At 32.6% G+C, this 27,003-nt stretch overlaps 1 protein-coding gene across 1 annotated transcript; it reads left to right on the top strand.

Moving 5' to 3' along the window:
• Positions 1–1,554: 1,554 nt before the first annotated feature.
• Positions 1,555–26,671, top strand: LOC118185220 (uncharacterized). The gene is made up of 6 exons (XM_035355045.2): positions 1,555–1,683; positions 16,702–16,789; positions 18,812–18,931; positions 22,813–22,910; positions 24,532–24,634; positions 26,400–26,671. Exons 1-6 carry the CDS (start codon positions 1,670–1,672, stop codon positions 26,637–26,639), a joined length of 663 nt encoding a protein of 220 aa, XP_035210936.1. The 5' UTR covers positions 1,555–1,669; the 3' UTR covers positions 26,640–26,671.
• Positions 26,672–27,003: the final 332 nt, after the last annotated feature.

Genomic DNA, 27,003 nt, shown 5'->3' with positions numbered 1-27,003 from the left:
TCGCCAATAAAGTCTGCTTGGCGAGATTTGCGCCGGCCAAACGGAAAAGTACCCTTTTTTTTGGCTGAGTTGTTATTGTATGGCTGTTTTACATTTATGAGCTTGACTGATTTTAGTTTTAGCAATATATAGCGATTTTTTTCCTGCCTTGATAACGGTATATTTTTATGACGATAAACGCGTCATTTCTATGTTGGCGACAATTTTCAAAATGGCGCCAAAGCCGTACCCTATACTAGCATTTTACCAATAAATTTTCATTTACTTTAGTCAAGTTCATTTTCATGAATATTTTCATGTTTAACAACAAATTGCGCTTTATTAAGCCCGGATTGCGGCTATGGAAGACAAGTGGCAATTTTTTGTTCAATATAGGCAGTTTGATTTAGGCTTAGGCTTAGGCTTAATCCTAGTATACGGTACACATGGTATTTGGTGTCTTTTGGAGACATTATGATGAGCAGTGAAGGCAGTATTTATGATGAGCAGTGAAAGCAGTATTTATGATGAGCAATAAACGAGTCATTTTGGTGTTGGCGACAATTTTCAAAACCGTGCCAAGGTTATACCCTATACTAGGATTTACTTAGGTTTGAATTCAAGCGAACAATCTCGGATGCTTGGGTATCTTCATGGTTTATCTACATATAACATGAAAACGAACCTGTTGTCCTTAACAAGTCCTTCAAGAAGCCATTCTTCTTTTAGATATTTTGCTGCATGAAATAGAAGAAAGGGTCCACTCATACTGTAAAATCGAGTTTCAAATTGCAAAACATTTAAGGAAAAACTTTTATTTGAAACTAAAAAGGATGTTTAATATAAGATAAACAAGTCCTACGAACAGTCAGCTGCAATCTAAACTTATAAAACTAAAACAGAATTACAAAATAGTTGTTACAGTTTTTGTTGCCAGATTCCTACACTTGAATAAGTAAAGGCTTAGAAACAGCATTTCTAACACACATGTTTGCTTGATAAATGTACACATACACTTATGTGACAAATTTCCTGCATTTGCAAGCCGTTTGTAAAAATTTACTTTTTACAAACGGCTTTTTAATTTTAACTATTTATTGGAAATATGCGCTGCATTTAATAAAGGCCTAATTCCCAATTAATACTATTAATGCTTGTACTTTTGAAAAATTTTATGTGAAAACCTAAAAAGTTTTTGTAATTTGTCTTTTAGCTGAAGCAAGTTATTTAAATGACAGGCTAAATATTTAATATGTAGCAGTTAGTACGTTTGAATTACAAAGCGTTATTAAGAGAAATGTATTCTAGATACCAACCTTTAGTTTGTAAATGGAAAATAAATATAAATTCGAATATTTTCAAATGTGTTATCGTTCTTATGGTTGCTTATGTATATATTGATAAACACACAGAAGATAAAATTTAAAATTTAGTTAAAAACTTTTATTAAAATAGTTTTTTTTTTCATCAAAAAATTTCTAACCCATCAACTGGTTTCAAAACTCGCATTCGGCCCGCATGCATTTGAATTTAAGATTACTGAAATAAGCTATCACGTTTCTAGCTCGTTTAGTTTAACTATCTTAGCTTGTCTCTATATTAATATTTTTAACAAGACTTACAAAGTCAATGAAAATTTAGCCTAGCAATTAAAAGCTGTTCCATAAACACGGATACTTGTGCAGATTTAATGTGCATTTGTGGGTGAGTTCTTACTTCCTTTTCACACTTTTCCTTTCTCAGAGGAAAAACTGTTGATTCTATGATTGAGGATGTAGATCTTAATTTTAAGAATCATTACTGAGCGTAATGAAGAATTTTTTTTTTTGATAAATACAATCTTTATGAGCTTTATTTAAATACTTTTCAGATGCACAGGAACAACTGTCTTATTTTATTTAATTGGCAATTATTTGTAAAATTAAAAAGAAAATACATCCTTTTCCATAAACCATAATAGTCGCATCAATTAGTTAACTTAATACTCATGCAAAAGTGAAAATATTTCGTTTTGTCATTCATCTAATTAGTGGTTTGCCTAGGTGTAAAATAACAATTCAATCATATTCATGAAGATTGTGCCTGTTGTTGGCAAGAGCCTTGAAAACCATGCAGGTGACAGTACAATTTTGCTCAGCCCCCTACCCAATTTCGATGAAGAGCTCCCCGTGGGAAGGCGGATAATAGCACATGAACCATCCAGTCCATGGAAAGGTAGGAAGTAACCTCCTTTCCTACCTCCATGATCCAGTCACGGGGGAAGAAAAAAACCGTCATTACCGAGCTTCGACACGATGAAATGTAAACAAAACGAGCGCGGAATAGCAATGCAATAGGGTTGCCGTAAACGTCATTCCGCTGACAGCTGACACTGTTTAGTGAAAACTGTGTATAAAGGAATATATGAAACGCTTCTAAATATTATTTAGAAAAAAAATATGATATATAACTGATATCAAAATCAATTACTTCGTGAATTTTTGCAGAAATAAGATTACAATGCTAAATTTTAACTCGTAGCGCTATCTATTGATGACTTTCCAAACTACACATTAAAATTACGTATTTCAAACTAATTTTTTTTAAAATATAATATTTAAGTAAATTTCATTCCAAACCTGATTCTAACATTTTGATTCCAAAAATCACCTATTGCTTTATATTTCTGCCAAATTTCACGCAACATAGTTTCTTAATTATCGATTCTGCGTGTAAACAAATTTTTAGTATTGTAATGCTGCTGTAGTAGACCACCTTAAAGTATGCGCTTGCAGAATGGGGCTACAAAGGAAGAAATTGGGGTAAAATTTCATCGAGAATATAGTTTATTCAGAAAAATCTCTGAAAAGCTCTGAATATATTATTAAAGCGATTTCGGTACTTTTCCGTTTTGCCGGCGCAAGCGATAAAGTCGCCAGTAATGGTACAACCGATGCCAAACGGAATATTCTCGCTGGTAACCTTTTACGCCTCATTTTCAAAACAAGTCGCAGCTTTTTCCTATCAGATTGATTGTTTCTTTCAATACTGGCACATTATTTTATAGAATTTTTATCAGATAGTTGAGTTTTATGTCTAAGGCCATTTTCGGTAATTAAATCAATTAGGATGCAATCATAGCGCTTACCCGAAGCCGAAAATATAGAAAAGGTAAAGTCAAGGGTTAAATTCATTAATTCTAATGAGAATGCATTAGCGAAGTAAAGCACTGCAGTTTTACATAATTTCTGAGTAAGCTATTCGTACGAATTGAAATATTTCTTGCATTTAAACTTGTGTTCCAAATTAAGATTTAACTTGAAATTAATGTAGAATGTAGATAATTACTGAGAGCATTAGATTTTTGTACAGTAGTTTACGTGAGATGAGATCGCTTGGGGTCACGTGATATGAACCGGCGAATCAGGATGTTGAACCATGAAAACATAGTAAATTCTTAAATTAATATCTTTTTATAAATTTATTGTCTTTATTTATAGGCTTTTTATAAAATTTTAAGCGATATTTAAATGTTTATGCCTTCAAAAAAAGAATTCTTAGAACTAACATTTTTTTAATATTTTTTGTGTGTATACTGTATGTTGTCCCCAATAAAGTCTGCTTGGCGAGATTTGCGCCGGCGAAACGGAAAAGTACCGCGATTTCTATGAAATTTAGGAAGGGGACAATGCTACGAATTCTGCATTATATAAAATGAAAAGTCTGAAGATTCAAAGCTCTACCGGAAAAATAAGATTAAAGAGTCAAGTCTATTTAACACTGATTTTTAGTAAATGGCTATCTCGCTAATTTGGCAAGATATCCTTAAATTTGTGATGTCACCGAATTTGGCGAAAAATCGCCAAAAGTCATCAAACTTGACTACCATATTTTGGTCCAGTCGCTATATAACTGTAACTGGTACTGTAACTGAAAAATACAATTGATCCCTATATGTAATTGTAACAGTTTCCGGCCCTTATATGTAACGTTAACCGTATGTGCCTATCAGTAATTTGGAAATATGGTATTGGAGGTATCATACTAAAAAGTACTGGATATTTCTCAGCGACCGTGGAAAAAATATATAGGACCGGAGACAAAATTAGTTTCTCAGTTGTTAGTTTAGCGTTGAACTCGGAGTACTGAGAGATGTCCTCGAGAATTTCGACTTTTAGACGTGCTTCGCACTGCGCTGTGTTTAACACTTTCAGTAGGTTTCTTAAGGCGTAACATTCTTAGTAGGTAGTGTAATTTCTGACTGTATTCAATGATGCTGAGAAGAGATGTACGAGTGTTTTCGTGGAAAGTTTCAGAACTTTAAAGCGTTTGTTTTGGTAAAATAAATTCATCATGTTATAACTTGTCCTGAGTGCATTCAATCTATTACAGTGCATTATTCAATCCAACCGTAGGCTGCAACATCATGTTGTGAAGTAAGTTCATTTCGATCAGAATTTTAAGTTTATGTAACTCTCAGGCTCACGTGTTGATAAATAATCTTTATTTTACAACTTCATGGGTTGAGATTACTGTGGTTAGAAGGTAAAGGGAACCATAATGTGTCTCTACGGTTAAACTAGATTTGGCGCTTTAAAGAATTGAAAAACTGTGTTAAATTATTGTATACCAAAGGAAAAAATTCTTTTATTTTTGGTAATTGGAAAATGAAGTGCATAAATAGGGAATTAAAAAGTACACATAAAATAAAATAAAAATATACCAATTTTTACTTGTACGAAGTAAAGGAAGTGTTGTAACCGCGAACATTTTCGGGTATCATATTTCAACGAAAATATCCATTTTGACAGCTATCGAATGCAATTTAACGATGATTTTGCATGACATCTGTACGCTAGGACAGAATAAAGGACTTTTTCTCAAAACGGGTTGCAGAAAGGCTTTAAAATGGATTCAGAAGAGATTTTTAGTGACGTTTCTATGTACGTATGTAAGCATGTATCTCGCATTGCTCAAAAATGATTAAACTCAGAACGTTGAAATTTTGCATCTAGGACTGCTATAACATGCAGTTGTGCATCTTCCTTTTTGGTTGCAATCGACCGCAACCAAAAGTATATATATACCCACTCTGTTACTCGGCTTCGTGACTTCAGTTTTTTTATTCTTATATGTTGTTAAATTGTGCATTTTTTGCTTTAAAATAATTGAATTATGTTGTTCTTATCTTCCAGTTAAGGTTTTTTGCCTTTAGTTAATCTGCATGCAATAGTTGTAGAATTACCAACAATTTAAAATTTGTGTAAGTGCGGCTAAGCCTAATATTTTTACCACAGCAGCCATATTTGTTTACATTAGAAACTTAGCAAAATAGTGAATTAAGCCTTTTTGCACCACTTTTTTTTTGCAGAGTAGGACGAAAAGTAAACTTTCAGTTTTGTGCACCGAAAAGTCTGCGTTCCTGCACACTATCCGAACTGCTTGTTTTTCCGTAAAAACTCTAATTTTTAATTGTAAAAATTTTGTTTATTGTTTTAACTGTGTAGAGAGAGACATTAGGGTGTTTGGAAAAGCCGGAAACATGAAAAATGAGCAATTGCCTTCGCCGGGACTCGAACCACGGACCTCTGGAATAAGCTCCGAGCGTGCTAACCACTACACTACAAAGACATGCTAAGAAGGCGGGAGAAATACCTTATATACTGTCCCTTTTAAAGAGCGACTGCGGTTTTCAGGAGACTCAATCGCCAAATCCTGAGTGAGGAGAATCATCATCCAACACCCTTTTTAGTTAGGGCGCCACTGTAGAGACATTAGGATGTTTTTGAAAGCAGGCAAGAGGTGAAAAATATGCAACGCCTTCGCCGGGAATCGAACCACGGACCTCTGGAATACCTGCCCAGCGTGCAGACCACCACACCACGAAGGCATGCGAAGAAGGCGGGAGAAATACCTTATAACTGTATTTGGTGTTTTATTTTTTTTCTATATTTTTAAATTTTTAATGAAGATAATTTGAGGTTTTATGTATTTTTGCCGCGAACTGAGAATAGAATTAATTGAATGAGAAATACGTCTTTAATGAAATTCGAGGAAATAAGTTAAATGAAATGCAACAAAAATTGCGTATAATTTAATATTCCGTACAAGGAAGTCATGCTGTGTATACATCAGATTTTTATATTTATTCTTTCATTAGAAAACAATTGGGACCAACCTGAGAGAAAATAAAAGTTAAATTGGTTAATTCATTTTTGCTACCTTTGATTGATTAATTAAATCATACAAGGACTTGCTGTTAATAAACAGAAAATATTCAGTTCCAAAAATTAGTCTTCCTTTCCATGCGAAGAAAGATAGCATTTCTGATTTAGAAGTTTATACCTGAAAGAAATAAATTTAAGCAGAAAAAAACAACGTCCTTTAAACCTTTTGGGAGGCAATTTTTTTCGATTTACTAGTTTTCCTGCTGATAAAAGAGACAATAATCTTTCATGCTCGTTTAACACCCCTCCCCCCAAAAAAGTGTATGTTTCTAATATCACTAAAAGAAAATATACTCAATTATCGTTATTTGAAGTGTGCTTGCAATATGATCAATACCATATTTTGCATTTTCATTGCCTTATAAAAAGTTTTTCATTTTCTAGACAACTTTGATAGGTTCACGAGATAAAAGTAAAATACGTCTAAAGTGCGGAGCCATTCCGCCCCATCTTCAAATCAATTAAATAAATAAAGAAAAAAAAATGATATCCAATTAATTTAAAGCTTTTTGGTATAGGCTAATGTTAGACAACACAGTACGTAAAATTTACCAAGTTTTGAAGGAGGTGCGAAATTTTGTGGGGAATCATACGACTTCAAATTCATCTCTGAAATGTTTTCAGAGAATTATTACTTGTCTGACTGCTTCGGATTGTTGTTTATATTCATGAAATGCTTAGGAATAGATATCAGCTTTGAATCTACCGAAAAAGGACTCCTGCGCACCATTTTCTCCAAGTTATATCCAGTTGTTATTCACTTAGCTTCAGCTTATGCGATTTACTTTGATATAAAATACGTGTTGGTGAGAACTCTGAAGGTCGAAATTGCTTTCCCTTCTATACTTACAAGTTTGTTACCTCTTATTTTATGGCATTTTATTTATAAGAAGAAAACACATCTAAGAAACCTATTTATTGAATATGATAGAATACATCAACTGCAAGGCAAGCATACGGAAAAACCCTCACATTTCATAAATTTAGCCTTAGTTCTGTCGGTACTGATTCCAGCTCTTTCTGCAAGTTTCTGTGTTCTTAACATGAATTCTGCTATTGAAACTTATAAATTATTTTTCTCTTTCTTTTATGCCTTGGATGAAGAGAATGTTACTACACCAATTATAAGAACTATCATTTGTCAGTTGTGTTTTACAGTTTACTACCAGTTGCCAGCTATAATCTCCATATTATGCGGAGCATTATGTTATAGGTATAGAGATTTACTTCAGAATTTTTATGCAGAAGTTCGCGAGAGAAAATTTATGGGAGAATCATGGAAAGAGATGCAGAGAATCAAGGGCATTCACAACCAGCTCTTTCAACTTTCAGTTCAGCTGCGAGATATACTTTCACCCATATGCTTCCTGTTGCTATTTTCTCAGATGGTAGACATGTATATTGCTCTTTCCACTTTCGTTTTGGTAGATTATTCAACGTTAAGCATTTCACTTTTTGCGGAATGTGTTCCAGCTGTAACCTTAGTACCAGTTGCTGCGATTGGAGTTACACTTTGTGCTTCAAGGATAACCAACCAAAACGAAGAAATGCGACGGTATTTACAGTCTTTAATCGGCGATCTAATCTGCAAGCCCGAAGCAGATAAGAAGGTTATTAAATTGATCCAAGTTCTTATGGAGACTGAATTTCCAGTTATGTCAGCTTGTGGTGTTGTGCATCTGAGACCTGGACTTATTCTTTCAGCATTTGGTTCCCTGTTTACTTACGGACTACTTATCATTAATATTAGAAGAAATTAATATGCAATATTGTTAAGATTTCATTTGTCCTTACCAATGCTTATATTACTACTGTAATATAAGTATTGGTAAATAATATCACTACAGTAATACAAGCAAAGAAGTCGTATTACACTAGTCTATTATCTGATGTACAAAAATTAAGGATTAAGTGATTTTCCTTGTAAAAGTTTTATCTGAGAGGATTATGGTGAATGAAGATAATTTAAGAAGGTAAATACATATATATTGGGTCATATAAAAAGTCTTTTTTGGTACATTTTTGAACAAAAATTTCTTTATTGAAAATCAATTTTAACCAACTACATATTGATCATTATTATCTATGATATTTGGGCATTTTTTGTGTAGCTTCATAATTCCATCGGTGTAGAACTTCTATGGTTTATCGTCGAAAAATCTGGCCAAGTGATTTTCAGTGGCGCTTCGGTCGGCGAATTTTTTACCATCAAAAGAGTTTTGCAGAGACCGAAACAAATGGTAGTCAGATAATGAAAAGTCCGGGCTGTATGGTGGGTGCATCAAAACTTCCCAATCAAGTTCCGTCAGTTTGTTTCGAGTCATCAAAAATGTGTGTAGCCGCGCATTGTCATTATGGAACACAACTCCCTTTCTGTTGGTCAAGTCTGGTCGCCCTTTCTGGACTGCTTTGTTAAAACGGTTGACTTGTGTACAGTACAGAGCCGAATTGATGATTTCGCCAGGTTGCTGCAGCTGATAATGGGCAATTCCCTTCCAATCTCGACATCGAAATTTCAGGAATGGAATCGAGCAAACCACTGCTGGGTCTCTCGTTCACTCAGAACATTCTCACCGTATACTTCCCAAAAATTTCGGCATGTTTTGAATCGTTTTTACCTTTTTTATAGTAAAAAAGCATTACATACCGTATTTCTTCATATATTTCACTCATTTTCAAATAAATATGACTTTTGACACGAGCAACAAATTAGAAAATTATCTTCACAGGAAATCAAATGGATAGAAAATGGATTCAGAAAATATTAAATGGAAGCTGAATGTCACCTTTTAAGCACATGTTCGTTTAAGACAATCAGGTGAGTGTTGCCGGATATGTAGGCGTCAAATACCATCTAGTAGCAATAAAGCGCGGAGACATTTTATATGACTCAATATATTTGCTTTTCATAAAAACGATTAGGTGTAAAAAATTACTATGTTTTGTCATTCGCAAAAAAGAAAGCAATGCGGATAGAAAACCAGGAAAAACGTTGCTTTGAAACATTGAATATGGATAATCTCCACTCTAGGCTGGGATCTATAGCGCAGGCTTTCGGCATTATTACCCAGAAGATCCTGAGAGAATTTCGCCCTCTCCGTGTCATTACTATAATCGTGTGGTTTACAGAAGTAGTGTCCAATCGGTTTAGCCTTAAGGGTTATTAAATTTCCGCCGTGCCTCCTTGTGTTTTATGTTTGAAAAAATATTAATTTCATGAAAATATATCATTTTACTGTATGATTTTATGTTTCAAAACAATAAGTAAAATTAATACGAAAAAAATAAATAAATTAAAAAAAAAAAAAAAAAAAAAAACTGAAGAACATCCACTAATAAAACGCAAAAGTAGAGCAGGATCAAACTAATTTTATTTCAAATTAGAAAATAAAGAAAAGCATATGCTAATAAACTAATTAGTACTAATACAAGAAAATGTAACTGTTAAATTGTCATCCTCAAATATCTCATTCAGTGAGTACTGCATTAAGTTCTTAACATGATATTAATAAGATATTTAATTATTAATATTCTCTGACAACTTATTAAATTTTGGAGTGTATTCTGATACACGGGCATGCCAGCACCATATTGCTTTCCACATGCTCTGGAATCAATATTTTTCCGCATTTTCTTCTTATTATTTTAAGTTATGAAGTAGCCTTGTCACAGAGATATTGTTGATTCAAAGTATGCTTTCATCGTTAGTATACATCGGAGTATGTTTTTGTATTTAATAGGATGCACTAGTTTAAAAACCTTCACCACTTGTTTTTTCTCTGCTTTTGAGTGTTATATCAGTACGAAGAGCCCTTATGTTATGTCTAATTCTAAGAAAGGATATTTTGTGAATAATAAAATATTCTCCACAGAAAACATGTCTCGTTATCTTCTTTTAAACTCTGAGCTTATAAGGTATTTCTCCCACTTCCCTAGCGTGCCTTCGTGGTGTAACGGTAGCACGCTGGGAAGGTATTCCAGAGGTCCGTGGCTCGATTCCCGGGGAAGGCGGTTGCATATTTTTCATCTCTCCTGCTTTTCCAATTAACCTAATGTCTCTACAGACTAAAACTAAAAGATTACGGATATGGTTAGTTTGACTATATGTAAGGACGCGGTATTTATATTTGTCTCACAGGTAAACTATCAAGGCACAATTCTGCGTTATTGCATGAACAAGGCAAACATTAAAATTGCTCAAAAAATGTTTTTCCATTGAAAATATAACCTAATTAACCTAATTACTCTACAAGCTAACTAACAGAAGGTTTTCAACTTGCTTATATGAATCATACTCCATAATAAATTCTGGGTTTATAATGGAGGTAAATAACGGAAAATATTGGTAGTCTTTTTGCAATACATGGTTCCACAAATCGATTTTAGCCAGAAAAGCAGACATTGAGTTCCTCATTTCCGATACGTCTTTACCTTTTCCTTGTAATACAGCATATAGGTCTTTGAATATTGCAGTGATATCGGTTAAAAATACCAAGTCAGCAAGTTACTCCATGCTATCCATTTTTTTGGTCATAATTGCCTAATTTAAGTTTTAAGTTCTGATAGTATTGTAACAAATGTTCAAACTATTCTTTGACTCAGATACCTTACTTCTGTATGGTAAACCATATTACCTTACTCGTTATCTAGCTCGCCAAGCAAAGCTTTAAAAAATTGATGAATCAAAGACCGTCTACCAGCAGGCGGTCCCAAATGTCAGTGCAATGGATATTGAAGTAACAGGTTCGAAGAGAATTGCTATTCGAAGAATGAAAAAATTTTACGCTAACAAATGGAAGATACAGTGTTTCTCTTCACCTAAAAACAAAGGATTTATGGAACTAATTAAAATCACAAATTAAATGAAATGTATGAATAATATTGATGTTAATCAGGTTTTAACTGGGCATGGTAGGTTTCCGTTCTATTTCAACCGATTTAATCTGCAGGAAAATAAATTCTGTAATAGTTTTCAGGTTGATGGTGATGCTAGGCATTTCGTGGTTGATTGTAGTTTAATAGCCCCTATTAGACAGATTTTTAACATTACTGATTTTAATGTAAATGTCATTAATTTTAAAGTTTTAAAATCATATTCTATTACTCTAATGAAATTTATCAATGAAAATAGGGCGCTGGTAGGAATCTTCTGTTAAAATTGAATTTTGTATTTATATGGGTTTTAGATATCTGTGGTGTTCTATGTTGTGAATTTTTGTTTATGGATTTTTTTTTGTTTTTTTGTTGGTCTGTAAATTTGTGTTAGATGTGCTTACTTATTTTTGATTTAATATTTTTGTTTGTTGTTTAAGGGTGGCTGCCCTCGTTTGTGGAGATACGGGGCCCCTTCTTTTGAGCTATGGGGACATCGTGTCCAGGTGGGCTGAAGGGAGCCTCCAATTCTTACCATCCACGGATAAAATTTACATTGCGTACAATAACAGTCATGGCATGATTGAGGTTGAACTATTTAGCTTCCAGATTTTCCTGATGAATAATGCAGCGGTATAAATTAAATTTGGGAAATGTGCCATCCTGCCTAGAGAGCCTAATAAACCGAGCATTCCCGATCATAGTTTGAGACACCATCGGTTGTGATTGCGACGAATTTTTAAATTAGTACGTTCTTTTTAGTAGTATATTTGTTTTTTTTTGCGTCAGACATCTCTTGCCCGGCGTGTTTTTCCAAAGTTAGCATAGTTAAAAATGTTTCTTTCACGGAAAAGTCAGGATACAACATTCTCGTGAACATTAGAAATTACGATAAATCAATACCATCAGTAGATTAATCAAACTGCAGGGGGAAAAACACATTTTTCTAAATCAGATCTCATTTGTACGAAGATGTCGTTCGCCATACCATCCACTCGTCATGCCACCGTCTTTCGTAACAGAGACATAGCTTTTGTAGCTGAAATTATTTCATTTTAGTTTTTTAATTCCTGAAATAAAGACTCTGACGTTGCGAGCATAGCAGAAACGTTGCGAACATAGAAATAAACAGAAACATAAGTTGGTTACGTAACGGTATACTTATAATATACAAAATGCGGGTAACACATTTGAGAACACAATATGTTCTGTACTACTTTCGATTGAAGAACACTATGCTAAAAGCTTCTTGTCATATACGTTTCGCTATTCTCTGAATACATACGAAAAATAGCTTTGTATTTAGGCGTTATTCTGGTTACATCGCACTTTAACACACTGCTATACAAGTTGTTACACTCAATACACTATACATTTTATAATGTGCGTTGCGTTCATCATTGTGCTGTACTTAGGGCACACTAACGAAACCCATTGCTACATTTAACACACTATATATTCTATGCTACACATTATGTTGAACATTACTCTTGACATTTCAACATATACTCTTAATAATGTAATTGATTAACAGTGAGCCCTGTTCTAGCAAAAAATGTAAACCATTTTCTGAAGGTGAATTTATAAAAGGAACTTTATTGGAAATGTTTGATTCACTTTTAAATGATTTTAAGAATAAGCTTGAAACTATTGGTGCAGTTAAAGGCTTATAATTGTCTCAAAATACTGTGATGCTTCGGATTAAAAAAATAAGTGAAAATATAAGAGAGTAGTTATATAAGAACATTAACAGATGTTCTTGTTTTATCCTTCAATTTGATGAATCGACACGTCATGTGACTCAGCAATAACTGTTTATCGTATTCGTACTGTTTTTAAACATTGTATATATAAAGAAGAATTGTTGGACATGTTCTCTTTGAAACAAATGTAGATATAGAACCTCTTTAAAAAACTTCTTCACTAGTTTGAAACTACCAGTTTTTATATTAGTCTTAGTAACAATTAGTTAGTCTTAGTAACAAATAGTTTTATATTAGTCTTAGCTCATATACTGAGCAAGAGCACTGATAGGACGAAAAAATAGATTTATAATTCTATGCCAAAAATGAAGTTTTTGAACTACTAATGCATAATTCAGGAACAAGTATTAACCAGAACAACTTTCAAACAACAAAAGATATAATAGACGTAATGTTGAAAACTGTTATTTCCGTTCAAGTAAGTTCTCTCGGACGACGTCTCTTCCAACTGCAGCTTTATGGAAGATTGTCTTTATTATTACATATCGATGTAAGGTGGCTAAGTAGAAGTAAATTTCTGCAACGAGATCGTGATTAGTAACTGAGATAACATTTTTTCTCGAAGAATAAAATTGAGAGTGCGCAAATGTAAGTGAAAAATATGCGCAAGGGAAGTGAAAGATATTCAGTAATTTATCATTTCTCACAGTTTTTATATCGAAATTAATAGATTTAAATTTAGAATTGCAAGGGAAAAGTACAGTCACTGAGTTTATCGGTAGTATTTAATGTATACAGAGCAAAATTTATGATGCCTATAGATCTTCTACAAAACAATTGAAATCGCTATCTAAATATGTCCGATCACCTAAGAAAATTTCAAAATTGTATTTGTAACATCAAAAAATGCACTGAAATCATGAAGCTTAGATTTCATGAAAGTTATCATGTAGCATTTGTTTTTTTCTTTTATAACAAATTTTAAATGTAAACCATATTACATTTCTGTCGCATTTAATATTGAAAAGATGTGATGGGAAATAAAATTATAACTTCCCAAACTGACTAACCTTACAAGCCAGAGAATATGAGGATTATTTTTGGAAATACGTTAATTCAGAAAAGTATCTCAATATTACCAAATCTATCGAATATATCTACTTTTTTCTTTTTTTAAAATTTTCATACTTAAGTGAATCATTTTAAAATTCTCTTGCTTATGTATGCGCATATTCATTTAAATGCATATATTTTAACAAATTTGATTGTAGAGTTAATGAGGATGTCATGTATATGTTACCGTTCAAGTGATAATTCGATTTATATTAATAATAATCGACTGCTGAACCCAAATAAAACGGTTATAGTGAATAATTTATTAGAATTTATCACATGAATCGGTGATTGAAAATAATTCGTAATTATGAATAATAAATGTAATATTTCTCAAAAAGTTCAATTTGAGACTCGCCATTACGCATTGTAACAGCTTTAAATAATATTAAAATCTTGTAGTTTAAATAATTTAAATAGATGAACATTAAGGTATTTGTGAATGGCAATATTTGAAACCAGACTCGAGTGCCTCGAGGTTGTAACAGCTTTAAATAATATTAAAATCTTGTAGTTTAAATAATTTAAATAGATGAACATTAAGGTATTTGTGAATGGCAATATTTGAAACCAGACTCGAGTGCCTCGTGCGACTCTCGCACGAAGAATGTAATTTATTTTTAAATGTTAGAATATGTTTTTCTTCTTGTTTGTATGTCGCCATTTTTTTGAGTGTTAAATAAAAGTTATTGCTGTGTTCCCAATTAGGGAAGTAAATGGGAGTTGCCTCAGTGAAGTAGGCGACCGAATGTCAGTTTGTATTTGCTCCGCTGTAACTGGTCGCTTCTTACACCAAGTTGGAATAAAGTTGAAAAGTTAGAAGGCTTAGGCAAAATACTTAAACCAGCTTTCGCGACGTAGTAAGGCCTGCCTACCTAGCAATAAAGTTCGGCTTATACTTCATTCATATGACCGAAAAATCATCATGTGATTGGAACTTAACAGTTTAGATTATTCTAGATGCTCTGTGTTGTCAGACTGTTACGGCTGTCATTGCTAATAAGTGCATAATTGTTTTACATTTTCATTAATTTTACGTTACTGATAAAAGTAATGGGTGATTTAGGGTCACCGAAAACACAATTTCTACATCATATTAACATGCTAAAATCGAAAAGAGGAAGAAATAATCAGTTATTTACAAGAGAATAATATTATTCGTTTGTATGAAGTTCACCAGAAAGCTATCAATGATTACACAAGCTGCGAATTGAAAATGTTCATCATTTTAAAATTATTCATGAGATTCATATTGCAACAGGTCTTGGAGGATGAAACAGAATTACGAAAGAGCTTAATGCAAAGCATAAAAACATTACAGAAGAAATCATTATAATATATTTAAATACTTTATGCACGTTGTTCAATAAAATTTAAAAAAAAAAAAAAAAAAAAAAAAAAAAAAAGAATTCCAAATGCCATGAGACCCTTCTTGCAAACATAAGTAATTTATTTCTAACCATTCTATAAAGCATAAACATAAGACCTTTTTTATGTAATAAATAATGAAGATATAAAAAAATAAATACTAAAATACTATGAAACATATTTTTATTAAATTCACTAGAATTCATTGTTAATTACTAATACTTACCAGTAAATCTAATAATTCTGCGTTATTCAATGTAATGATCAAAAGATAAGATTTATTATTAATATTTGTATTGTATTATTAATGCTTATTATACTTGTTTTATTAATAATAACTGGATTTATTGCATGACATACTGCATAGAATATAATATGAATTCATTCATATGATATTTTTTTTAGCATTTTAAATAAAACTTGCTAAAATATGTCAAATTATATATAGCACATAAATGAATAATCATTTTTCTCTTAAAATATTTAGAGTTCCTGTTAACCTACCGAGGAGCTCAAAAAGAAAAGTTGTATTTTTAGTGACCCCCGCATAAGAAATTAAGCCTGCTAAATTCAGTTTTCAGATTATTCAATGAATACGTATTCTTTTATTTAAACATACGTTTCACAAATCAATTGTTAATCATTGACTTGTGAGTGTAAGGATTTTAAGTTTTACTAACGTTTATTTTATTTTAAAGCTTTGTTATCCTCTCTTATTTTCCATTTCCGGCTAGAATAAGAACGACTAGTTTTGTTTATGTAAATGAGCTTGCAAACTGTTAAGTATTTAATATATGGCTTTTAGCCAAAAGAGAGAGTTACAGAGATACTTCTCGCTGCTTTACCACGAGAGTGCTTCTCAGTCAGTTCCTGTCTGCCTTTAAGGCCAAAACTTAATTCTCGCTGATACTTGAAGACGTATTGTAGTTTCCCGCATTCTGCTCATTACATACGGGGAGTTAAAAGACCAATCTTCGAGTTACTAGTCTTTGTAAATTATCTTAGTTCTTATATAGCTAAGTTAGTTTGTAGTTCTTATTTTCTACGTTTGAGACCATAAGTGCTGATCTTTTTATCCCGAAGTGCGGGAACAGCTGTCAACTGTGAGAAGCATAGAGTAATTTCACCTTTCGCATCCTTGTCGTATCTTCTAAACACACGAGCATAGTTTCAGTAAGCTCCATGCTCCCATTCAGGATTACTGAATGTTCCCAAAAGCAATTAGAAGGAACAGGAGTCCTGATATGAGAAGATAATTTAGTAATTGTGCTGATGCTGATGAAGGGCAGATTTTGTGGAAGTTTAATTTTAGTTAATGTTTCTTAGTTCTTTTATACTTATTGTTGACTATGATATACATCATTTTGTATTAAAAGTTTCAACTGAAGGTAGTTGAGGGTTATCAAACAATACCCTTTTTTTTTCTAAAATCAATTAAGTAATTATTTTATGAATTTCAGAGCTCATCATTGTCTTCACAAACGCACTCAAGATTTTATCAAGCCCCATGTATACCGATCAGGTTTACCAAAAACAGAAGCTCAGGAGGTTTGTAGAAATTAGAGAAGTTCTTTTTAAAGGAAGATTTTACTCCCAATGTTATAATAGGAAGAGTTTTTTTAATGCATAAAGAAATTATAGTTAGATTTACTTAATTATAAATAACATATTTTAGTATGAATTTATAGTTATTGGAATAAGAATACTTTTGTTTTAATGTATACATTTTAAAATTTCTTTTGTTCACGAGGTTTATATTGTTTAAGCAGCCTTTTTTTTTAGAATTTAATTTCTCAAAGTTTTATGGCTGCATTATATAAAATTATATTTTATAAAAAGATATGAACCTTTTGGAGCATATAATTATTATCTGCAGTCTAGATTGTGAAAGCGTTACTGTGCCTAATGTTTAAAATCTCTTGAAATATAGTGAATTGGAAGGTATGCGGTGTGCCCATATAAAATATCCTTAAACTGTAAGATCTGACTCTATTATTCCACATAAACTAAATTAGATCCTACAGTGAACCTGGCGAATTCTTGCACAGGCGTGAATAAATTACCAGCATAGAAGAAGGGTGAAAAACATCCCTTTATTTAATTTAAAATTTAATTTAAAAGAAAGGCGCGATCTTTGTGTTTTACAATGGCACCGTCAACTTGCGGTAAAACTGAAACGTAGAATATAATTCTAGTCGAAATCTAAAATAAAATATTGCTGTATTAGCATTTTAAACTAAGCCTAACAGGCTGACTCACAAAAACCTACTAAGGCGTGATAATAATCCGAAATTGCCAGGAGGTCTACTAGCATAACAGGGAGATAGCAACGAAACGTGTGCTGGCTAGCGAAAACACGCTCTGAATAAACTCAGAGATTCATCCGTTTAAATACTCACTTCGCTTAACTTTAAATTTACATCCTGGCGAGAAAATGCGAAGGGAAATTTAGAAGTTCAGGAAAGATATCAAACTTAAAATAAATTTGTTATGCAAAATAAGGGAAACCCTACAAAATTAATTTCTGTGGAAAAGCTTTATGCCTTTCTCCCTATATTAAAAAGAAGTGCCTTAAGTCTTCTTGTACGCATTGATACATGCAAGTCCATTAATTCCATGCAGAATATAAAGCTGATTCTCAATTTCCTGCCGCCCGCCTGTGGTCGACTGGATAAAATTGCTAAATGCTGATAATTCGACCCACGCTCGGATCCCGAAGAACGGACAGGCTGCACGAATGTTTTTCTTCAAGAATAAAATAAATACGAACCAAATGCTAATAGAAGGTCTTTCTCGAAGGCTTTTTAAGGACACCAATGTTTTTAAAAGGGCCGTTCAGGCTAGGGTTATCCTGAGCGAGTACTACAGTTGTTGCAACTCGCGCAGCCTCACCGGGCGGCATGGTTTAGGGACTGCAGAAATATTTACAATTTAGCAAGGAACTGGGCAGCAGAACTACGGAGTAGCAGAATTTGCACTGGATGTCAAAATGTCTAACCCCGGTCCTGGGTTTATCCAAGATAACGGTGACGTCTGGCAAAGTCGACATAGCTCCATGGCGTCGAAAAAAACACGATTTTCTTCAGTTAAAAAATCTGAACTTCAGGTATGGCGGAGCTAGTCGACACATGGATAAACTCAAGAATTGGTCTGGAAAAGAAAGAAAGAAAGAAAGAAAAAAAAAAAAAAAAAAAAAAAAAAAAAAACACTTTTCAGAAAACTGAAACTTTTCAGATTATTTTTTTTTTTAAAATTGCAACAGAATGATAAAAATTGGACAACAATGAACTAACTGCTTAAAACTTACTCGTGGTTAATGAAAATGAAATTTGCTTGATTTATTTAGTAGAATGCAATCCTTCGCTATTTAATTAAAGAATTACAATTTTTAGATATCAAACCTAATTTTTGTTGTTCAGAAATATGTACACATTTCATAATATGGAACATTTCCTTTTTTTCTCCCAGTATTAAATCTCACTAATTATAAAAACTGTAACATAAAAATGTTTTTTTTTGTAGCATATACTTACTGGATTAAAAAGATTTACGCGTATGTTTCTCTGTTAGAAATACATATGGTATCACAATCAGCCATTACAGAAAGCTCTAAAGCCATTTAGTTTGAACTGGATGAATGAAGTTCTGGAGCCTAAGTTTCCAATGAAAAATATCCCTAAAATTAACCAGGTTAGTCTTCTAAATTCAAATCCTTTCATTTTTAATTCCTCTACTATTTCCTTAAAAATGTGATCTTATTTTTTTTAATATCATCCTCAGTTTTAAAGAGTCTTATAGAAACTATTGAACTGTAATGTTTGTAAGAGAATAATGCCTGCATGGTAAGAGGTCACTCAAAATGCACTGTGAGCAGAAACACCTGTCTAGAGGTTAATGCTAGGGGAACAGGAAAAGTCATAAGAGACCCTAGGATTGCCCCCCCCCGAGGTGTTCTTCCTCAAAATTAGGGCGGAAGCTTTACAGTTAGCATGGCGATACCTAATATATACCTATGGGAATGCATAGTTTCAAGCTTCCAGACAGAAAAAAAGAGGTATTGTTTAATTCAAATTGCATATATTAATGGCACTGTAGATATTAATGGAAAAAAGTATCTTTTAGGAAGTGCCTGGAGAGCTCTATGAGAAGTATCATCAATTCTTGAGGTCATAGACCTTTAAATCTTTCATAATAGATTAGCATCTCTGGAAGAGGTAAACAACACTTCATCAATTATACTTATGTTAAAACAGTACTCCAGGAAGTTATTTTTTTTGAGAAAGCCATATGAATTACTATTTGTATGAAGACACAAAATTTTCACTAATGTGTATGTTAGAGAAACAAGCGACATTGTTATGGCATATTAGTTTAATACGATAGCCTTTTTTTCAGACTGAACGACCTTGATATAAAAACGTTGCTAAGGTAATTACGGCATCGTTCTTAAAATAACTTATATATATATTAATTTCGTTAGTTTTGTAACTTATATATATATTAATTTCAGTTGAGTAATATTACTTCAACTGTTGACTATATTGTAACATATTCTTTCATTTGGGCTTGGGATTTTTTCCATATCTCACAAAAGCTATTTTTCTCAAATTCCGAAAATAGTTTTAGGCGAGACACAATCCGCGAATTTTATAGCATAAATAATTCTGTTCATAACCATCCTGTTATTTTACAATAAGAATTAATAATTACCTTTCGAATTTAATTTGAAGAGAGAGAGTGAAAGCATTTACTTTACAATAGAGTCAACTTTTGGATGGTTTCCAGATGTCTGCAGTGAATGTGTTGGACAGTTAATTTCTTAGATTGTGTGTGTATATTGAGTCTTACTAATTGAGGGCTTTTTATCTTAATCCTTTTTCGTCTTTATCTTCTAGGTACTGTTCCGTTAGAGCGGCGTCAGTTAAAAAAGCGCCATTTTTTTTTTTTTTTTTTTGCCTCCAATTCTCGCGAAATATTAAATTATAAAATAATAATTCTGTAAAAAGTAATTTTTTTAATTTCTTAATTCTCAAAGAAAGTAATTTTTTCTTTTTAATTTTGGAACTTAGAATATTCTACACATGAATCTAAAATATCAAAACAAAACGAAATACAATCTAAACAGGTGGCATAAAATTACGAATATCGTTCAGTATTGCAGAAAAATTTTGAGTTTTTGAATATAGTCGACGCCACATAAATTCTATTAAATATGATTCTAAATGGTGGCGAGCAGTGCACCACTGATGTTTATTTCTTTATTTAGCACTACCCTACAATCGCTTCACAGTTTGGGTACGGCATCCAGTTTCGGGGTCTACAAAATTATAGCTGTGATTCACAGTATCATGTTCATACTCAGCTTTTCTTAGTTCTTCTTGCTTATATCCTTTCCAGCAGCCTGAAAATATAATGCTGCCATCCGCGATGTTTTCGTAAATGGCAGTCATCAATGTCGTAGCACAACGATCAGGAATGACGACCAGAAAACATTCTTTGCTTTCCCGGCATAAATCCCCGAATACCCATTGTTCTGGAAAAATACGTCCAATGTTGTTTCTCCTTCTTGTAAAAAGAGCCCACCAGCGGCCGAGCGGTAAAGTCGCTGAACACTGGTAGTTCGGTCTGAGGCTCGAATCCCGAGAACAGGCTGGCTGCATGAGTGTTTTTGTGGTTTTTCCCCATGTGTAACGTGTATACGAGCCAGTTTTCCTTAGAAAGTCCTCCACGAAGGCATTCCTCCCTTTAGGCAGATAGCCCTTGCGGCTTTGCCATAATCGCATACACAAACTTTCCTTCTTGTAAAAAGAAGTTCGTCTATTTCTTCGATTTTGTTGGCTCCAAGGATTTTAATTCTTTTACGAGATATCAAGCTATTTGCACATACCTTCCTCAAGTAGTTATTCCAATCTACTGTCGTATTACGGCTCATTTTTAATTGAAGTTTGCAAAATTCAGTCGACGTCAATTCTTGATACCACAGGTAGATGAAACGAACGGCATTGAGGAAAGTAAGACGCGAGCCTTCGAACCATGTTTTGGTTCTCAGTTCTTTTTTTTTTCACATCAAGAACGTACGTAACAACGCCATATAGGAGCTTTGTTTGAGTCGAAAGTTAGCTTCATGGGATGATTTTTGAGAACGAAGTCTGTTGTTATGAATTATTCCTTTATCCTGAAAGAATCTTATGGCAGCCTCTTCGTCATTAGGTAAATGCCAAATCGTACTAAAAAAATGGCGAAATATGGCAAAAAATAACCAGTGACGAAAACTAGAACTCTAGAGCCACAATTTTTTAAACGTATATAAAAAATATTCAAAATAATAAGCGACGATATTTCAAACTAAAACTAGAATTCTCGAGCCAAGATATTTGGCGTGGTTGTTGGCGCACTTTTAACTGAAGGCGCTCTAACGGAATTATACCATCTTTTATTATAATCGTGATTAACTTTATTTTTTTGGAATAACACTTTTCACTCTCGTAAAAAATTTTTTTATTGTTACCGTTCTTGAATGAAACTCTTCCTACTTTATGATCCATCTACTTTATTTTACTTCTACCATATTTTCAATAATTTCTTCTACTGGTTACACGGTTCCCTTTGGTTGCCTGGGTTCATCATTATCAGGACTATGATATCACATTATTGCTTTATTTCCATGCATGTGCATTAAAAATATATGGAATAAATACAACTTTAGTATTTATATATAACAATGAACCCGCTGCATAGAATCTTTAGTTCAAACGTCAGAAGTTTTATTTATAATCTTGCTGCACTTGGCGAATCATTTGTTAGAACCACAAAAATACTTTTTTGAATCCTGGAATGAAAATAGTGTCGCAAATCTCTTTTTGAATTTGCTAAAAAGGTATGGGATTTTATTACGAAGTATACCAATCACTTTTTGAACTGAAATACTGTCTTGCTTCAACAGTGAATTTGATAACACACATGCATTACCATCTTAACACTTGTGCCCAATGGGAATCGACCCAGGGGTGGCAGGAGTATAGGAGTCCATCTATAATTCTTTTACATTTCATTTCTGTGAGTTGTGCTCGTAGAAGCCCCAGCCGTCACCAGCTGAACAACGGTGGTTTTTCCCGTGGTAATGCACCAGCACACTGGCTTTCCCGGGGGTCCATAATGCTGTAAATATGGCATTGCAGATACTACTTCAGTTTGAAATGTGTACTGAAATACTGCAGAGTTGTTAATGCCTAGTCCTAGTGCCATCATTTTATTTCCTTCGTCACTTCTGGAACTGGAAAAAAGTGTTGGCTGTTTTAAGCCAAATCTTTTACCCTATAACGAACAAACATAAAAATAAATCGCTCCGTTATCAGTAAAGTTCATTACTACCACTTTGTTTATATTTTAATTCCATTTGGCACTCTATTCCCAGTTCTCCGTTTATGAAAATTCTACATGAATTAATTATTAAAAATACCATTTGAAACATAATGTTACTTTTGGCTGTGTAAAAATATGAAAATATTGCAGTTACACTCAATTTTTTATAGCAGCAAGAAATAAAATATTTTGCTTTGCCTTTCCGTTAGGTTCTACTTCATGGTGACAGTTTCTCTAAAGATGAGCGACATCGAAATGCTTTTGACCATAGCCCATACATTCCGAAAGCATCCTGTCATTCAGTTACGTAAGGAAATTTGTTTTCAAATCTTTTAAATATAAGTGTAGATACTACTGTTAAATATAAAGAAAATCATAAAAAATTTATCTAAAATTACAAAGCTAGCCAAAGTAGCAAAGGTACACATTTGTGTATATTTCATAATAATTAGTAACAAAACTGCGTATAACTAGTAACAAAGCTACCAATCTATCTATCTATATCTATCTATCTATCTATCTATCTATGTATATATATAGTAAATAAATTACTATTAACTTGCAGCTATTGCGCAAGTAGTAGAATAACTCGATTTCGCACTAAGTGAATTTAAGATTATACAATATATATATACTGAAATAAATTATTGTGAATTGTATACAAATAAATTTATAACCTTATTCTGTTTAGCTTCATGCTCGAATATAAACAAATCTACAAACACTGTCTGCCGGGGACTAGGAAAAGATACCCAACACATCCAGGACGTTTTGGTTCTAAATACGTTGGCCGAAATTTCTGCTAAACCCGTTTCATTGAAGCATTACATGATTGAAAGATAAATGAATGAATATCAAACATCTTTTATCAATTTCAAATATTTTATTCTGGATCTGAAGAATCAGACTTTCGCCAATTTGAGTTTTATAAGTGGCGGAGATGAGTTAAATAAATGGAAGTTTTTCTGTTGTTCAGTAAATATTTGGTTTTGGTTCCTGAAAATTTGAACGTAAGAAGCGGCTGAAGAGTTCGTTAACCATTGAGTTTAATAAGCGGGATTGTATTATGCTATTGTTTCCTTATTTCTGAATACCGGGATATTTTCAACTAACCATTACAAAACCGAAGCCATCGCTAACCTGTATCCTTAAAATACCGAAACGTTCGAAATGTCTTTTGAGATTCACAGCAGTTTAATCCTTTTTCCAATCCATCCATTAATCTACAAAGAGGTGTGAAGATTTCAAATGACTTTCTTTCTACTTCCTAACAAATAAAGATAAGAAACCATAAATCATGCCAGCTAGGACAAGTTATCTGCAGTAAACTGATGCAATGCATTTGTGGAAACTGCACCTGCTACTGCATACCTTAGGGGAAGGGAAGAAATCAGCATCGCTGTTTCGGGCGGTTGTGGTCGTTTGAATGGAAGCCTATCTCGAGCGTTTTGATCTTGAAAAGTTTGAACCTTGGATCTTTTATCTATAACTAAAAGAAATTGTATTTGTTTCGATTAATAATGCTTTAGTATTTTCACTGAATAAAACAAGTAATTTCAGATGAAGCAGAGTAATCAGGCATAGTTGACCCTCTGCTGAAATCAATGTGATCGCTGTTACAGATTTAATGTTACAGAACCTTTAGGAGATTGTCTTTTATATGCCAAGAATATGATGGAAACTCAAAACCTGCTATAGTTAAATGCGAGGTGGTCATTAAAGTTGATTCACAAATCATGTGATTAAAATTAACTTTTGGATTACTAACGAGAAAATATAAGTGAATAAGTATACTAAGCATAGAATTCAAAGGGTTTAAAAATAAAGAAAACAATTATAAACACGTATCTTGAAGAAATTAACTGAATTTAGCAAAATGTATTATTTACGTGTTTGATTACTTATAAAAAGATCTTCAAATTTTTCAGGCAAGATGAACCAGCCGAAGCAATGGCTGTAGGTGCTTGCCGTGACTGGGAAGCTAACTGCTCAGTTGGAAAAGAATGTGGAAAATGCTTAAACGTATTCTCAGTATGTATTTAAAAATATACATTTAGCCAATAAGATAGCTTTTCAGTATTTCCCATCATTCTATCAATCCTTGTTGCATGACTGACCTTGATATGGTCGAAAGAACCTCTTTATGTATTCATCGTCTTTGCTAACGGATTCGTTTAAGTAAAGTTTCAAACTTTTACTAAAAAATACTTTTCCGTCAAAGTTTCGTCATATGAATCTTAAAATTAAGAGTCATTAATGAATAGAAGGGAAGCTGAGTGTCTGAGTGAACGCGATATACCAAGCGAACATAAAACTACTAGTATAATATCTACCAAATGAAAGAAATAAGAGGCACTTGGGGTCACTTTCTAGGATGTCATTTGATTAAGCGTGTTTTACAATAAAAACATCTCGTATGCTCGAATCAAAATCTAAAGAAATTTTAATTGTAATTCTTATTTTATAATTATAATTTTTATACAATTACATAGTTTTGATTATGACATTAAATCAAATAAGAAGATAAAGAGTTAAACTGTAACAGAAATTTTTGAAATGGAAACGTTTTAACAGGTAATGTCTTTCAACTTAGAGTTTCTCACAAAATATGCACCGTCTCGTCTAAATGTACATAATGATTAAAAAATGCTACAGATAGACAGTTAACATTACAAAAAGAAATTATTTTTCCAATATACCTCTATTTTGAGAAATTTTAAAATGCTGTTTTTCGACGCCCCAGATATTTGATTCTCGGAACTAAAATACAAGCTAATAAAGGAATCGATATATAAGGTTAAAATTAACTTGGTTTCATCTAAATATTAGTCTGAGCCTCTTAAAGTGCTTAAAGAATTATCGTCTTGCCTTTCTCAGTCAATTTCAGTGTACTAATTAATTATATCAATGGAAAAAACAACTAAAATTTTTATTTTCACTTCATCTTGAAGTTACAGAATTTAAAACATCTGCAAAATTAACTTGCTGATGTTTTAGATTCTGTAACGTCAGCCCAGCGCGCAAAAACTTTAAACTTAAAGCAAAAACTTTATTTACAAATTAAAATTTACAGCCTAACAACATGGCGCTACTACTTCGTGATTTTTAAGGCAATTTTCAGTCAAATTAAAGACTTATTCACTAAACATGTAGCGCAGGGCTAAAAACTGGCAGCAATAGGAGAGTTTCAGTACAAGCTCAGCTGCTAACTCTGGATCATAAGCTTAGATTTGAGCTTCTTATTTAAAACTCATTTCATTAGCATTTTCTGTTCGAGTAGAAGAAATAGTAGAAGTGCCATAAATCTCCAACGTAAAGAAATGATGTGTTTATAAAAATAAACCTTACAAATGCTTTCAGAATTTTTAATATCACCTATTAATATTCTATGTATTTATGAGTTTCACTCCTAAATTTATTACTTATGATTGCTAACATGTTTGTTCTGAGTCCATCTTTTCTGTCATTTTTTAAAAAAGTTCACGCAAAGGATTGATATTCTTATGAATAGAAATTCGATACTCCAAACAAAACTTCTGCGTTTATAAAAAAAAAAAAATAACATCGCATTACATTCCTTCAAAATAATCAAATTATTACACTAAAAATTACATTTAAATTTAAGAGATAATTATCGATATATATCGATGCAAAATACAAAGGCCTTTTTACTGTTAAACAGTTTTATTTTAATATTTGAATAACATTTAAAATTTTCGTAGAATAAATGCAACATAATATTTATTAAGTAAATAAAAAATTACCCATATATGACAGTATTTATTTCGTTTTTCAGTCACTAAATAGATCACTTGAAAAAAATATTGAAACAGATGGTTTTGCAAAGACATGTAATGACATATGCACTGCATGTACCGAGAAATATGGTGCTGATTACAGCAGAAACCTTCTAAAACAAATACAGTGCGACCCGGAGAATCCATGTAAAGGAGAATATGCAATAATTATGAAGCCTGGTGAAGGTAATAGTCCAGAAATACAATGTGTTTGCAGAACTCAGTCTAATTATCATTAACATATAGTATTGACTTTTTTATAAATATAAAATAAAAAAGGCGTCTGCTGTTCTTTCTGTGGTATTTTTGTTTATTTCTACTGTAACTTCTCTACACTGTGGAGGATTTAATTCTCTTCTTGAAAAATTTAGCTCTCGAAATGTAGAATTGAATAATGAGCTTATAATTTTTCTTCCCTCTGCTTTCGCACTCGACGCCTTGGAGAAAGCAGAAATGGATAGCAGATTTCGAATTTACCTTATCTGATAACTCATATCTTAAATCTTTCGTATTTCAGTTATTGAAATGAAGAATTCACGAGTGACCCGGTGGATATCACCACTAAATAGTAGTGGTTCGAAAATACTTCAAATGTTGACAAAC

Source organism: Stegodyphus dumicola, chromosome 5 (genome assembly GCF_044657685.1).
Source record: "Stegodyphus dumicola isolate Sdum_Otavi_A_Nest chromosome 5, ASM4465768v1".
NCBI lineage: Eukaryota > Metazoa > Arthropoda > Arachnida > Araneae > Eresidae > Stegodyphus > Stegodyphus dumicola.
Note: the sequence above shows the minus strand (reverse complement) of the source record. Positions and strands in the feature narration are given on the sequence as shown.

Coding starts and splice junctions, on each gene's coding strand:
- LOC118185220 (XM_035355045.2), top strand. Junction 16,790..18,811: donor CAAAAACAGAAGCTCAGGAG/GTTTGTAGAAAT, acceptor TTTCTCTGTTAG/AAATACATATGGTATCACAA. Junction 24,635..26,399: donor AATGCTTAAACGTATTCTCA/GTATGTATTTAA, acceptor TTCGTTTTTCAG/TCACTAAATAGATCACTTGA.